This window comes from Lynx canadensis, chromosome B1, assembly GCF_007474595.2.
Source record: "Lynx canadensis isolate LIC74 chromosome B1, mLynCan4.pri.v2, whole genome shotgun sequence".
In the NCBI taxonomy this organism is placed as follows: Eukaryota; Metazoa; Chordata; class Mammalia; order Carnivora; family Felidae; genus Lynx; species Lynx canadensis.
In genome coordinates, this window is record NC_044306.2 from 105777630 (window position 1) to 105795078 (window position 17449).

Sequence of the window (17449 nt, forward strand, 5' to 3'; positions counted from 1 at the left end):
AGTCAGCCCACAGATATTCATTATGTGCCTTCTGTATGCCGGGAACCTGAGATACCCAGGTGAAAGAGAAAGGCACTATCTCTGTCCTCAGTTCTAGCTGTTAGGAGGCAGACAATTGACATGTAAACCAATAAATCAATGATAATTTTAGATAAAGTAAATATTCAGAAGGCAATATAGTGAAAAGTACCTTAAGGTACTTCATTAGCTAGGGTAGCCAGGGCAGGCCTTCTAAGCAAAGGACAATTCAGAGCTGAAAACTGAGGGACACAGCCAGGGGAGGATCTGTGGGAACATTATTTCAAGCAGAAGAATCAGGAAGTGTACAAACCCTAAGGTGGGAGTCAACTTTGAGTATTTTGAGGATAGAAGGATGAGGGCATCATACATATACCCTGGTGAAGGAGGCCAGGAGTAGAGAGAGATATTCAGGATAATGACAAGGGCTAGATCAGGGCACTGTGGACCATAATAAGGAATTTGCAATGAGAAACCTTTGGTAGTTCTTAGAAAATGAATATGAACTGATTCATATCCAAATGAATTCTCAATATTGTTTTTTACAGGTATTGGCCATAATGTTCACTACCTTGCTATAATGAGTTAGGTGTTAACTTCAACTTGATTTCTGCAAATATAAAAAAAGGGACCTGGGTGGCTCAGTCAGTTAAGCAACCTGACTCTTTTTTTTTTTTTTTTAATTTTTTTTTTTTACGTTTATTTATTTTTGAGACAGAGAGAGACAAAGCATGAACGGGGGAGGGTCAGAGAGAGGGAGACACAGAATCTGAAACAGGCTCCAGGCTCTGAGCTGTCAGCACAGAGCCCGACGTGGGGCTCGAACTCACGGACTGCGAGATCACGACCCGAGCCGAAGTCGGCCGCCCAACCGACTGAGCCACCCAGGCGCCCCAAGCAACCTAACTCTTGATTTCAGCTCAGGTCATGACCCCAGATCGCAGGATCATGGGATTGAGCCCCATGTCGGGCTCTGCACTGAGTGTGGAGCCTGCTTGAGATTCTCTCTCTCCCTCTGCCCCTTGTTCTCTCTTTCTAAAATAATAAAAAAAAATTACATGTTGGTAATGCTCAAGTCACTGTAAATTAAAAAATCAGTGTCACTACTACAATATCATTAAAATCAAATGTGTTTCCAGTAAACTACAGTTTTGAGTGTTTTTTTCTGGTTTCTGAGGTTGTTGGGGGAAAAGTGAATTTAAACTACTTCCTCTTTTCTTTCAAATATTTTTTTTTAAAGTAATCTCTACACTAAGCATGGAGCTCAAACTCACAACTCCGAGATCGAGAGTTGCTGGCTCTTCTGACTGAGTCAGCTGGGCACCCCTAGACTACTTCCTCTTAAGAGCTATTTAAATGAACATAATTCAATTTGGAGTACTTTTTTTAATTTTTATATATATTTTTTTTCTTAAGTAAGTCTACCCCCAATATGGGGGATTGAACTCACATGAATGGGGGATTCAACTCAGGGTTGAACTCACAACCCTGAGATCAAGAGTTGCATGCTAGGTGCCCCCAGTTTGGAATATTTTAATTGATGAAGAATAACATAATACATAATACACGTGCATGTGTATGTCCAAATCACTGAAGTGGCTTAATAAGTATGATTTAATTACTGAGAATGGCAAATAAATAGAATATATCTAATCTTATCAGTTAATGTTGATATGTTGGCCTAATTAATTTGTTTCTAATCTCACGCGGAACAGGCCCAGCGTTTCCCGTCATACGCCTCGTGGGTGGGAGCAGCACCCGGGAAGGCCGAGTGGAGCTCTACCATGCTGGTCAGTGGGGGACTGTCTGTGATGACCAGTGGGATGAAGCAGATGCAGAAGTGATCTGCAGGCAGCTGGGCCTGAGGTTTGTTTTTATTCTTGTTTTTAAATTTTGGAATCTGTTATTTCCATACCCAGAGGCAGGTGCCATGTATTTAAATTGCACATTTCCTCAGAGGAATAGAAAAAGCCACCTGGTGATCTTTGTACTAGGCTGTAGGCTCCCTGAAGAAAATTTATGTGTACTTATAGGTCTCCCTGTCTGTGTCTGAATCCAACTGATTTTATATCCCTAAGAATCTCAGCCTTTTACTACTGTTATTAGTGGCCTTTACATTGCTCCTAGGTAATAACCAGCATCCTCAGTCACAGCAACTTACCGAAGTCATCTCATGAAACTGGTTGTTAGGCTTTGACTGAAGTTCGGTTCTTCTCCCCAAATATTATCTAAACTTTTGACTTTGCTTTCTTATTTGTTACGTATGTGCTTAGAACAAAAGATGTTTATTAATGTGCAAGGAAAATAATTCCCACAGAAGGTGTGGAAATGAATGAAGCATATACAATAAAAACAGCAGTATGAAAATCAACATACCATGTTGCCCAAGTTGTGATTATTCTGCAATAGCATGCTGTAATTTTGGATTTTTAATCTGTTTTTCTTTAGTGATTCTGAACATTGGTTTCACAAGCCTAAAAATTTCAAAATTGATATTTTACTTCAAGTTTGTAAATTTTTTCATTTAGCACTTTGTGGGTGGTAGTGATGGGGGAGGCCTCTTGAGATCAAAGCTTCTCTGTTCATGTATCATATTTTTTTCAATTAAGCATAATCCTTGACAGTGAAGCATGATTTTTGAAACTTAAACCATTTATACTCATTTGTTTTGCAATTGATCCCCCTCTTTTTCAAAACTCTGTGTTTATATTGAAGCAATTTAAAGGAAAATATTGACATCTTAACATTTTCCCTTCTTAAAAGTATGTATCTGTTAAAAGTAAGACCACTGTGCTACATGGCCAAATCAACATTATCACAACTAATATAATTGGTAATCATTCTTAACATTGCCTAATACCGCACACATTCAGTTTCCCGTGGTTCTCTCACAATGTCCTTGACCAACAGTTTATCTTAAGCAGAATTTAGTCCACGATCATGCAGTGCATCTGGATGTTGTGTACCTGAAGTCTCTTTGAATCTAGAACAGCCTCTTGTTATTCATGACACTGACTTGCGGAAGAGACAGAACCAGTTGTTCTGGGGAATGTCCTACCTTCTGGATTTGTCTCATTTCTTCTTGCTGGTGTCATTTAGTTTACTCCTCTGGCTCTTGTAATTCCTGAAATAGGAGGCTAGATCCAAATGCTTGATTAGATCAAAGCAAGTATTTTGGCCAGGAACCATCAAAAGGGATGTGTTCTCCTTTTGCATCACAGAACAACCAGGGGTTTTCCCCACTGCTGAGGCTAAGCTTGAGCACGAGCACTGGGTTAAGGTGTCATTGGCCCAGTCCTTCACTGTGAAGATACATAGTCCCCCTGTAACCAATTCTGGGACCTACCCGCTATTTCACCATTTATGTGTGGGAAGGGAACAGCATGGCAAATCCTGTGTCTCTGGGTCTTATAATGATCAATTTACTGTTAAGTTTACTGGTGTTAAGTTTACTGGTATGATCCTTTTCTTTGGGCGGGTCAGAAATAGGGCCAACTAGTTCCCTTTGAGAAAACTGCTATTAATCATTAAATTTTGAGACTAGGTTTTAAAAGTGTCTAGGTGTTGTTGGAGTCAACACAGCATAAAATTATCAGCATGTGCCCTGTTCTCAAAACAACCTGGATTTGAGTCCTACTTCTGGAGATAAGAAGAGTTATAGAATATCTCTTGGTCAGATTCCCTCATCTATAACATATCTCCTAACATATTGGGGCTGTTGTCTAACACAGGTACTAGAGCAGTTAGCACACGTAACAAGTATATAATATACATCAGCTATCAAGGTCAGTCAAATTAGGGACCGTTATAGTTGAAAGATATTATCATTATTTTAAAAAATGTGTATTTATTTTTGAGAGAGAGAGACAGAGTACGAGTGGGGCGGGGCAGAGAGAGAGGGAGACCCAGAAGCCAAAGCAGGCTCCTGGCTCTGAGCTGTCAGCACCGAGCCCGACACAGGGCTCGAACTCACTAACTGTGAGATCATGATTGGATGCTCGACTGGACTGAGCCACCCAGGCACCCCTAGTTGAAAGATATTATTAACATTCAAAGTGAACCAAGTATTTGGTGGCAAGATTATCAAACATTATTTTTCTATCCAGAACTTCTATTTAGTTAGCTGTTTTATGAATTAAAATATGAATTTCAGATTTTAAAACATTCTAGGGTCTGTATGTGTGTATTTACTGGGCTATCGCTTGTGTAATCATTGGTGTACTAATTGATTTTCATGTTAGTTACTAAAAAACTTACATCTTTGCAAAAAATTTTAAGAACGTTAACGGTATAGTAATAGCATATTTAACATTACCAGTTGCAGTATGGATTACTCTGTATTTAAGCTATAAAGCTTTTTAATTATTAATATATTTCTCTGGGGAAGAGGCATTTTGCTTAGAAAAATGCAAAAAAATTTCACAGACACACTGTGAATGTTAATTATATTTACAGTCATAGAAATGACCCTAAAAATTTATGTTGAAATGTACAATTTTCTTGAGAGCCAAAAAGTTTTTTTCACTTACATTTTTTCACATTACATTAAACAGGGACCATTTTGACAAACAATAGTCTATTGCATAGAAAGAATGTAGAGATGGAATCACCAGGAAGACTATATTAGCATTGAACGCATGTGAAGGTCACGTGTTTATATCTTTCTTGAGCATTAGCTTATTGCTATATTTTAAAAAAATGTTGATTTATTTATTTTGAGAGAGAGAGTGCAAGCGAGGGAGGAGCAGAGAAGAGGAAGAAAGAGAATCTGAAGCAGACTCCCTGCTGTCAGTGCAAAGCCCAACGTGGGCCTTGATCCCACAACCTTGAGGTCATGACCTGAACCGAAATCAAGAGTCGGATGTTTAACCCACTGAGCCAGGTGCCCCTTATTGCTTTGTTTTGTATGAGGAGATTCATGTTGAGAAAAGTAAAAGAAAGGAAAAATATGTCCCGATATACAAGGCAGCAAAACTCCTCCACGAGCCTAGGCAACAAGCAACAATTCAGCTTGGTAGACATTTGTTTTTATTGTAAGTACTCTGAGGCCCTGAGCTGATATTGTTTGCTGGATTTCTTTCACTTGATTTAATAATTACCTCATAAGCTTGCATTAAAGCAGTGCTCTGCAACTGTGCTTCCTTTAGAATCTGTTTTGCTTACTTAATGGCACAGCCCTCTCAGTTGAAATAGTTTTTAATGGCACATGGTTGATAACAGCGTAATTGTTGCTTGTCTGGATTTATGATTTTTTCCTAAGCAAATTTTATCTCAGTCTTATTTGTTTGTTGAATTCCCAGAGGGAAACTACATCATGCCTCCCTGGAGTGGTAGTTACAATTTCTTTGCAAGATGCTGTTTTTGTTGACTTTCATCTTTTTTTTTTTTTTTTTTTCAACGTTTATTTTTTTTTATTTTTTTTTTTTTATTTTTTTTGGGACAGAGAGAGACAGAGCATGAACGGGGGAGGGGCAGAGAGAGAGGGAGACACAGAATCGGAAACAGGCTCCAGGCTCTGAGCCATCAGCCCAGAGCCCGACGCGGGGCTCGAACTCACGGACCGCGAGATCGTGACCTGGCTGAAGTCGGACGCTTAACCGACTGCGCCACCCAGGCGCCCCTGACTTTCATCTTTTAATGGTGTCTGTAGAGTTTTTGGAGCTGGCAAGCTTCCTAAATACAAAAGAAATTACTGTACTTTTGATACTTCAATTTGATTAACTCAGAGCTTGGAGAAAGATGAGGAACAGGAAAGGAGGCAGCCAGATGTCAGAAAGTTGACTTGAGAATGCATATGTACACAGTGAAGTTTCAGGTGGAGACATTTTAATCAGAATTCCTTTTGTGCAGTTAAAGTTAAAACATTTCCTGTGTCTTTCAAAACCTTAAAAGCATTTCTTAGAACTATGACATCATATTTTATTGTGTGGATATGCCATAATTTACATAGGAATTTAAAAATTATGAACACATCTTTCTTAGGGTTTTATTTTTTTTGGCTATGAAATTATCTACAGAACAATTTTATTGAGTGATCAGAATAAAAATCTGGTACAAATTGCTTTTAAAAAATACTTCTTGGGGCGCCTGGGTGGCGCAGTCGGTTAAGCGTCCGACTTCAGCCAGGTCACGATCTCGCGGTCCTTGAGTTCGAGCCCCGCGTCAGGCTCTGGGCTGATGGCTCGGAGCCTGGAGCCTGTTTCCGATTCTGTGTCTCCCTCTCTCTCTGCCCCTCCCCCGTTCATGCTCTGTCTCTCTCTGTCCTAAAATAAATAAAAAACGTTGAAAAAAAAAAAAAACATACTTCTTCCTTTTTTTTATTTTACTGTTCATTAATTTATTCACATTTTATAGATTTTACCATAAAGATAAACTTCGTACAGGGAGTAATTGAGCAGGAGAGAGACCTTGTCTGGCAGAAGAGGAAATTAGTCCCTCTGTGATTACCTGAAGCCCCAAAGTCATACTGTTAAATGAGAACCAGAATCTTGAGACTTATGGTTCCCACTGTAGAATTTTTTTCTTTCATGTTATAGTATTTGCAAAATAGCCAGGTGTTATTAAGAATAAATACCAATATAGACCTGAAAGAAATAGGGAAGTCAAGAGATAAAGATAAATTGTAGGGAGAAAATGATGATGACACGTTTTAGATAGACTACATTTGAGGTGCCATAGATACCTCATTGAGAATGCCCCCCCAAGAGGCTGTAAGATAGCAAAATGTTTCAGAGTTAGCTCTGTTTTAGCCAGACAAGTTTTACTATCCAGTGGTGGTATAATGCTGGGCAAATCATTTAATTTCTGGGCCTCAGTTTCCTCATCTGTATATGGGGATCATAATATGGGGTTGTAGGGAGGATTAAATGAGTTAAAACATATAAAGCTGTTAGACCAGTGCCTGGCATGCAGTAAGCATTCAGTGTACATCAAATATCACTATTGGAAAGGCAGGGGATTTGTTCTCCAGAGAGAAACCTAGGATATTGATCATTAAAGACAAGGTTTTTCACTCATAGGTTATAAGTGTCACACACTGATATTTGAAGTGAAAGGACTAATCTTTCATAACCTAACAAACAATAATCTTGCACAATAGAATTGCCTGACTCTATTTTGCATCTACTCAAAGTAGTAACTAAGCCTGGGGATTGAATTAGTTAGATGGTGCTATTTATTTGGTCTTTTTCTATGAAAACAAACTTCACACAAATACAATCAGATTAGCTAAATAGATTTAAGAATGTTTTGGATAAGGATCAGAGGTAGAATCAATTTAGTGTTTATTGGGCATTGCTGTTATGTAGGTCAAATAGCTTTACAGAAAAAAAAAAAACAAAACCTTGATTTATTAAATCAATGTATTATATTAGAGCACCCCTATTCCACAAATTTATTCTGTGGTCAGAGGGTAAGAAAGTGGGCCACACTGGAAATTTTACTACAAATGAACTGCTGGGGGTTGGTGTGGGAATAATTTCCATAAGGGAAGGACAAAGAACACACAGCTTTATCAAATTCACGTGGCAATTATTTGACTTTAACAGTCCATGAGTTTTATGTTGCTTTTCCCAATATTGCCCAATCTCTGTAAAAGCAGAGTCATCAGCTTCTTTGATGTTCCCTAAAAGCCAGCACAGTCGAGGACACCAGGAAATACTATGGGCTCTGAAGGAATATGTGTATATGTAAAATTATCTTCTTAATTTTAATAAACTCGAAAATGAGCCAGAAAAACCTAGTCTGTGTTGCATTATAGTTTCCTGGTTCACATTTTTGTTGTTGTCATCAGATTTATTCAATTTTTTCTGACTAGTTTATTTCAATTAAACATTTTGTGATCATTAAAGTAATATTTATAAATAATGGAAAATATGTAAATATATAAGGAAGATCATAAAACACCCAAGTAGTGTTTTTTTTTTAACGTTTATTTATTTTGAGACAGAGAGAGACAGAGCATGAACAGGGGAGGGGCATAGAGAGAGGGAGACACAGTATCTGAAACAGGCTCCGGGCTTTGAGCTGTCAGCACAGAGCCCGACGCGGGGCTTGAACTCACGGACTGTGAGATCATGACCTGAGCTGAAGTCGGACACTCAACCCACCGAGCCACCCAGGCGCCCCCCAAGTAGTGTTTTAAGAGAGCATTTTATCATAGATGACTTTCCCCAGAGTCATGACTAGGGGGTTATTCCTCTGTATCTTGTGTTCTCCCTTAAGGAAGAAGGGATGCAGTTCAGAGGCAATTAATCAGGCCTTTTGTTTTTCCCTAGGACCTCTATCACATGATCTTTAACATATTTGAAACACAATGTATTTCAGTTACTCTGCCCAGCCTATCTTGAATCACTCCCAGCTAATCATTAATTTAGGGTTGGTTTTGGAGGGGGGGGGGTAGGGAATAAAAAGACTTTAGTCTGTAACCTTTTAGCCTAAATATTGTACAAAAAATGATACTAATCTTTTAAATCTCTAAAAATATATGTTAGCTAAGAATGCATTCCTGTTGTCTTAATTTGACCATTACCTGACCATTTGACCTGTCATTTGTTCAGTAGCCATGAATATTTCTTCTGTGAATAGCCTGATCTTCTCCCTTCCCCTACTTTATGTTGGTTGTTTTGTCTTTCATTATAATGTAATTATAACATTATTACTAATTTCTAGGAGTTCTTTTCTTTGATTGCTGTTATATATTACAAATATTTCTTCCTGCTTGTTGGTTTGCCTTTTGACTATGATTATGGTGTGTTTTGCTATACAGTATTTAAATTTATATGTGGTTAAATTACACTTTTTTTTTTCTGACTTTTGGGTTTCTTATCTTGCTCAGGAAATCCTCTTTGTCCCAAGGTGATGTTATTCTTATACTATGGTCTTTATTTTATTCTAGTGACTTCTTAACCTTCCTTTCTCCTTTCTTTCTTTCTTTCTTTCTTTCTTTCTTTCTTTCTTTCTTTCTTTCTTTCTTTCTTTCCTTTTAATGTTTCTTTTTTTTTTGAGAGAGAGAGAGAGAGATTGAGAGAGAGAGAGAGAGAGAGAGAGAGAGAGAGAGAGAGAATGAGTGGGGGAGGGGCAGAGAGAGAGGGGGACAGAGGATCTGAAGTGGGCTCTGTGCTGACAGCAGAAAGCCCGATATGGGGCTCTAACCCATGAACCATGAGATCATGACCTGAGCCAAATCAGACACTTAAATGACTGAACCACCCAGGTGCCTCCTTCCTTCCTTCCTTCCTTCCTTCCTTCCTTCCTTCCTTCCTTCCTTTTCTTTCTTTCTTTCTTTTCTTTCTTTCTTTCTTTCTTTCTTTCTTTCTTTCTTTCTTTCTTTGTTTCAATATTTACCTCTTTAAACCCTCTGAAATTTATGTTTTGCTTCTGAGTTGGGATCAAATTTTGTATTCTTCCATATTTTATATTCTTCCATATTCCTTATAGCACCTAATCCTGGCTCAGTGAATTGTACCCATTGAAATTTTCTTCGGTAGATCTTTTTCTTTCCTGGCATTTATCCCAGGGCAATGATCCAAGGAGGCTGTTAATCTGCCTTTCTCCAAAGCTTTCCTATCTGGCTTCCCCATGACCTTCATCAGTCATCCTGTCTCCTCTGCCTGTGTTCTCCAACTTTCAGTGTTCTCTACATCAGCTTTCATATTTGCTTTCATTAATCTCTTTCCTTTAGAGCAAGGGTCAACAAACTTTTCCTGTGAAGGGCCAGATAGTAAGTACTTTAGACTTCGCAACTACTCAACTGTGCCTTTGTAGTACAAAGGCGGCCATAGATAGATAGTAAGTTGGGAATGAGTGTGGCTTTGTTCCAAAAAACCTTATTTCTGGACAGTCCAATTTGAATTTCATATGGCCTTCCCGTGTCAAAAACTATATTCTTGATTTGATTTTACCTCAACCATTTATAAAGTGTAAAAACCACTCTTCACTCCTGGCCATATAAAAACAGGTGGTGTGCTGAATTTACCCCTTGGGTGGGAGTTTGCTGATCTCTGCTCATCAGATTCTTTGCTTTCATCCTGGACTGTCCCTGTTAAAAAAGGTGCCGCAGGTCTCAGGAATGCATCTCTAAGCACCTCCCTTCTTTGAACCAAACTTAGTAAATATATTAACATATTTAAAATAATACATTTCAGTTATTCAGGCTTCCAAATTCTGGACTAACTCACCATCAGTACATGACTTTAGAGTTATTTTCAGTGGGTCTTACACTGTTCCCATGTTCAATTCCGTGTGAATGTTATATGAAAATCTTTTCTTTTGGAAGGCGATATCTACTCTACTATGGGCAACTTAAAACATTTTAATTTATTCACAGCCTTAGAGACTACTATTACAAGATCATTTGGGTATAGAATATATTTTTCTGGGAGCATAAATGCTATCTTTAGAAAAAAAAATTTTTTTGGTTACTACAATTGTTTTGGTAAAATGCCTTCCGTGCACTAAAAGGCTTGAAATTTTTGGCCTCCGATTATCTGTGTCTCTGCCACAAGAATCCCAAGTTGAGTGATGTAAGTCATAGCTTAATGATCTTTTGGGCCATCATCTTACGGTCCTTAAAAAAAAAACAACGTAGACTTGTCCAATATCTTACAGGCTACAGATTACTTACATAAGTAATTTTTTTTAGTGATTTCAAAACAAATTAATTAATTAATTAAAACATGTTTGCAACCTTAAAACCAGAAAATGTTAAGATTTTCATTGATTCAACCCTGCCCACCACTTGCCTGACTCTACCTTTGGGGAGCAGGGAGAACAAAAACTATGCTGTTTGTTTAAACCAAATGCCAAATGGTTTTTAGATAAATTGCTTAGCAGTGAAAAATATGCTCTTCATCAACCATGAAGGGGAAGCTTCTTGAAAGTGCCAGATTGGGAAAGGTACCAACATTTATTCAGTTCCTACTTTGCATCAGTTTAATTCTTATAACCCTGCAAGGGAACATTTATCATCCCTATGTTCAAAAGAAGCATTTCAGGCCTGGAAGGTTTTTGTAACTTCTCTGGGGCAGCTTACGTTGGTAAAAATAGAGCCCAGATTTGAATCTGAAGGCCTGTCTCCACATCTGCTTTTCTTCTTCAAAGATTCAGCTTGGAAAGAATAAGCTTTTTGACATGGTCAGTAATATATGAACATGTATATGTGTGTCCATATCACACTCTTCTGTGGGCACATAGACATACATTGAAACAACTGAAAACTTCATTTAAAAAAATCCTATTAATTGAGCATTTATTCCTTCTTTCCAGAAGAGTAGAAATGGCTTTTTGTTCTGCCATATGTATCCCCTAGCAAAACAAATTCACTCACCAAGTTGTATCATTTGATAATTTCATTTGTGTTAGGATTATTTTTTTTCCTTTCACGTTTGTCTGATTAGCTCTAGATATTAATCTTTAATATTTGTTGGGGCAGTCTTCTTAGAGGCTACTGTATGACAAATATCAGGTAGTGACTCAAGTGTCAGGATTCTAAATTTAAAAATTTTAACTCCACCAAAATATGCTGCATAAGCTACCTATTTTTCCTTTCCTCCAGCTTTCTTCACACCTCTTCCTATAAACATTCCTTTATCTTTCCCCTTGCAGAATCTCTGGATATTAAACAGGAAGTGGGTCAAGTGATAATGGAACAAGTATTTGCTTTAATGGTATTTAGAAAGCTTAACTTTATTAATACCTTTAATAAAGGTATTAAAGGGTTTAACTTTCAGATGTTTGGGGGTTTTCCTTATTGTTTAATTAATTAATTAATTAATTAATTGTAAGTTTATTTATTTTGAGAGAGAGAGAGAGAGAGAGCATGAGCAGGGCAGGGGGCAGAGAGAGGAAAGAGAGAGAATCCCAAGCAGGCTCTGCACTGTCAGAGTGGAGCCTAGTGCGGGGCTTGATCTCACGAATCATGAGATCACGACCTGAGCAGAAACCAAGAGTTGGACACTTAACCAACTGAGCCACCTAGCCACCCCTCGGGTTTGTTTTAGACACGTTCTCTTAAAAGAAACTTCCATGGTATCTAGATTAGTCAAATAAGCTCTTCTTTCACCATGAAGTTGATTATCTAAAACTTTGCCATTTAGCACATTTATTATACACATTTAGCAAACTTTTTTTTCCCTTCAATATATTTTGGTTTAAATTCTCAAGGTAGTTATAATGCTGTGAGAAAAAGGCAACTAAAATAATGGGGAATAACCACGAATATAAATGCTCTACTCTAAAAATTAAAAGGCTAAAAGGTGTTGAAATTGCAATTTCTGAAGTTATTAATCATTTTGACAGTCAATCATGATCATCTTGAGTGAAATCTGACGTTCTAGAATGTGGTATCACTTTGAATTGTGGCAGAAGTAAATTTAGTACAAATAAATTTGAGTGAAGAGATGTTTTAGTTAGAAATATGTTTGGTTGTGAGTAACAGAGAACTGAAAATAACAGTGGCTTAAGCAAGATAAGAGTTTATTTCTCTCTCAAGAGAACAGAGGTAGCCAGCTCAAGGCTAGTATGGTGGTTCCACAATCATCAGGGCCCAGGCTCTTTTTTACTTGTAGTTCTGTCATTCTTAACATAGCACCTCATGGACCAATATAGCTTCTCAAGCTCTAGCCATCACCTCTGCCTTGCAGTCAGCAGAAAGGAGAGAGTGGAACAAAGATACTTCCTGGAAGTGTTATAGGACAACACTTCTACTTAAATATCATTGGTCAAAACTTAGTCATCTAAGAGCGGTACAGAGTTTGAGTTTGGGATGATTAAAGAGTTCTGGAGATGGGTGGTGGTAGTGGTAATAGTTGCACAAGAATGAGAATTTGCTTAGTACACTTAAAAATAGTTAAAGTGGTAAATGTTATGCTCTGCGTATTTTAAAACAAACAGTCATCTGGAAAGAGAAGAGGCTGGGAAATGTGGTCTTTACTCAGGATAGCCATTGCCCTCCTAAAAATCTGTGGTTCCATTTCTAATGAAGAAAAGGAGAGTAAATATTGGGGCATAACTAGCAGTCTAAAACATTTGTGATGGCCGGGACGCCTGGGTGGCTCAGTTGGTTAAGCGTCCAACTTCGGCTCAGGTCAGCCCATGTTGGGCTCTGTGCTGACAGCTCAGAGCCTGAAGCCTGCTTCAGGATTCTGTGTCTCCCTGTCTCTCTGCCCTTCCCGTGTTCGTGTTTTGTCTCCCTTTCTCTCTCAAAAATAAACAAACATTTAAAAAAAAATTAAAACATTTGTGATGGCCAAAAATATAAAGAGTAACAAATGAACAAGAAAGAAATACAGCTAGTCATATATGAGCTATGGGAGTGAATTGGTAAGGGGAAGTATGGATTAATCATAAATATGCCTTTACTAGGGTAAAAGAAATTATGTCAGACTAACTTTTAATGTCTAATCCAGAATTCTTATGTTTGTTCAGTGGCATTGCCAAAGCATGGAACCAGGCATATTTTGGGGAAGGCTCTGGTCCAATAATGTTGGATGAGGTACGCTGTACTGGGAATGAGCTTTCTATTGAACAATGTCCAAAGAGTTCCTGGGGAGAGCATAACTGTGACCATAAAGAAGATGCTGGAGTGTCCTGTACCCCTCTGACAGGTAAGAATTTCACCCCATTAATCTACCAACTCTTGCCCACACCACCATCTGGGCTTACCTTTTTTTCTCTTCAACTTAAGATAATATAAATGAGCATGCAAATACTACAAATAAAACTAAAAAACAAAAACAAAAACAAAACCCAAATGAACACAAGCTGTGTATTAAAATGGTATGTTCTTATCCATAAATATTTCTGAATTTGTCACCCTAAAGCTATACAGTCCTAAAAATACAATTTTGTTGCAATATATAATGAAATAATCAAATCCAATAATCAAAATCAGTGTGCAATGATAAATTTCATATACTAGGTATATATTTAGTTCCTTTATCTATTGACCTGCCTTGTCTCAGAATACGTTCGTAACTGGTGAAACCATATTGATGGGATTGTCGGGTAAAGCACACTAGTAAAGGAACCAACTTAACTTGCCGGCGCTCACCTCTCCAACTGTTCCAAATCGCAGCATGCTGGTCAGGATGTGTTATAAGAAGGGCATGTCTGAGTACAAATAAGTGCGTTTGCATAGGTACTTACATGTTTTGTGGGAAGAAGGGGGAAAGGGACAGACAAGAAGTTGGGTCATCACAAATCCATTGTTTCTATGGTAAAAAGAACTTGAAGAAAATAAGTGGGGTTTGTAATTTTTCTTTAAAAAATGAAAATAAAAACTTTGGAGGGCCCATGAAATGCTGAAGTTATACCTTTTTATTTGTATATTTCTATACATGCTGTTGTTTTTATTAGCAGAATAACATGTTTATATACAATAGAAATATAAAATTTATACCAGATTTTAAGCCAGAGAACATCATCTTTTTGGGTCTCCATTTCCTCCTCTTTCAAATGAGTGTAATTTTGTAGTGTTACTGTGATGGTCAAATGAGGTAAAATGTGTAGCAGTGTTTTGCAGACTGTAAAGTATTACATGAATAAGTGATTGTGTTGCTAAGAGACCATTTACTTTACAGATCCCAGAGATTCATGAAAAGTATCACCTTTACCCAGGATTATTTATATGTTTCATTTGGGGATGTTTGGATTGTCTTGCATGGAAATAGCTTTTAAATCTACTTTTGGGGGGATAAATGTATTATATATCTGCTACGCAGCTCTTAACAGGGTTTTCTGGGAATTAATTATTCATTGAACTCATAAGCTTCAAATTCAGATCTGTATTATCAATAAAAGAACACAAGTGAGACGTGTACCCCAGTTTTTATAATTTATGAATGCCTAAGGAATAATAAATGCATTGACACGATAGACCACACTTTAACCAGAATAGCTTTTTCTGTCTTTGTATTTCAGTACTTTTTTCATTTGCGGTTAAAATTTTGAACCATTTCCAAGTTTCGATGTTTTCTTATTTTTTTTAGTTTAAATGACTAATTTTCTCATACTTCTGGAGATTGAAGCTATAGGAAATTTCCCAAATATTATTTAATCTGGAGAAATCTAAATAACTAGTTTGGAATTATATCAGAGTATATTTTTCTGATCAGAAATTAGAAGTGCAAATAAGGAGAAAAGAATATTTTGTTAGGACAAATATATGTTATGTCATACTTCAGAAACAGTCCAATGACAGATCACTGAGCAGTCTTGAAGTAAGTTAAACAAAAGGCCTAGAGAGAGAGGTGATAATTTTAGTGAAATTAAAATGTTGTTCCTTTTTTGATAAGTGGTTTGCTCAGTCTCTGTGTCTCCTTCTTACTACAGATGGGGTCGTCAGACTTGGAGGTGGTAAAGGCAGCCATGAGGGTCGCCTGGAGGTGTATTACAGGGGACGGTGGGGGACTGTCTGCGATGATGGCTGGACTGAGCTGAATACATATGTGGTTTGCCGACAACTGGGATTTAAGTAAGGTCCATTGATATGATGCAGCTCAATGCAAGTTACATTTTTTAAATTCTCATTTTACAATCCTTACTTATAATTTCTATCATACTAACAGTGCATGTTCTCTATCATCTGTCTACCTACCTACCTGCCTATTCACCTATCTATATATGGAGTAACTATAAAAAATAAAAATTAAAAAAAATAACATTTTCTGTGATGACAAATAACCATGTCTTGTTTTTATCTCATTACCTTTCCTGTCACCACCCCTCTTCTTGAGTAATTGATTGGAGCCATCGGTGACTTTTAGGTTTTCTTTGTGTCCATTCAAGTAAGACCGTATGCTTTGAATGCTCGACTTTCGTCTGACGCATCACTGCTATTAGATGTTCTTAGTTCTGACATCATTGTGTCTAAAATTGCAGGCAAGCCCAGTGTCAATCCCTTGCTTAAATGTGATGATAATTATCACTTTTATTTGAGAAAAACAGCCTTCTTGTCATGAGATGACCTTTAGAACTCACCCTTGACCTTACTCTCTTAAAAGCTAGTATCACACTTTGGGCAATATATTTCATGTCACACACATAATGCATTCCAGAGTAGAGATTTCAGTTGGCCTGCAAATGATGCCTTTTAGCTAATATTTGAATGAAGCCTATGAATGCCCATTCTTTCTTGTTTTTCATATTTCTGGGTCATGCTTGAATTAATTCTCAGGCTTGGAAAAATTGGCAAAATTATTTCATGCTTGAGACAGAGCTAATTGCATATACTCATTAAACCTTAAAAATATACTTTGATCCAAGCTAGGTATGATCGTGTTTAAACATATTTTTTAAATTTGTCAAAGTAATGTAAAATATTAGATTTTAGAAAATAAAAATTAAAAACTACCCCTAATTGTTCCATTCTTAAACCATTATTATTATAATTTGTGTGTATAATTTTATAACAACTTTAATAGTAAGTACATGCATTTTCTATCCATATTTCTTACCTTTATAGTACTACAGTCATAATTTTTAATGATAACATAATGCCCATTGAATATTCATGTCATAATTTACTTAATATTTAGGTTAGTTTAATTTTTCCTGTTATAACTAATGATATCATGAAGATATAAATACATATTATTGCCCAATATTTTGAATTTTCATGGACAGTGCAGTTATAATTATTGGGTTGAGGGGTATGATGTACAAACCAAATAAATATTAATGCTTAATTAATAAGAATTATTTAATAAATACTATTTCATCTTTAAGTGAATGTTAGACCTGAGAACTGCATTCTATTTTCACAGATTTAGAAGGATTCATAAATATTATTAGTCACTATCTTCATATTTTTCCTTATTAATAAAAACAACAGAATGAGACTTAGTGTTTCTATTTTATTAATTTTGTTTTACAAATATATTCAATTTTTCTTGTATATACAGAGAATCAGAATTTGATGGTTCAAAAAGTATTCTCACTAATATTTGTTAACAGTTCTATAAGATTGTTTTGGAAGGTAAAATAGGCATGTACCACATGTACTTTTGGTTTACAGGAGAATTTCTAATGCAGAATACCATTTTGGAATGAGGAATGGGTGAACTCTAAGTTTCTTTGCACAAATAAAATCCCAAAGTAAAATGACGTCTTGTCATCTGTTCTATAGTTGATATGGACAGATAGCAATCAGAATGATGCATTATTTGGATAAATGGTATAAGTTGAAAGTGGTAGCAATATGAGATTTAGGATAATTTTTTTTCTAGCTCAGATTTGATTAGTCAGCAAAATAGGGGAAATCTTAGAATAATTAATTAAAAGCTGCACTGTTTTAATCTATTAAAATGTTCATCTTCTTAGATAAATGTATCAAATATGTGCAAAGGAAAATAATTGGGAAACTTCATGCCAGAAAGATCTCTTTATATTCTTTGTACAGAAATAATGAAAGCATTCAGTGAGGGAAGTGATT

The 17449-nt window shown here is 36.7% G+C and overlaps 1 protein-coding gene across 1 annotated transcript in view; it reads left to right on the forward strand.

The window, feature by feature from the left end:
* PRSS12 (serine protease 12) overlaps positions 1–17449 on the forward strand; it is a 77585-nt gene that overhangs the window by 18878 nt on the left and 41258 nt on the right. The window contains exons 4-6 of the mRNA XM_030313170.1: positions 1734–1884; positions 13444–13622; positions 15349–15490. Coding sequence (XP_030169030.1) covers positions 1734–1884; positions 13444–13622; positions 15349–15490 — 472 coding nt within the window. The remainder of the gene's footprint in view (positions 1–1733; positions 1885–13443; positions 13623–15348; positions 15491–17449) is intronic.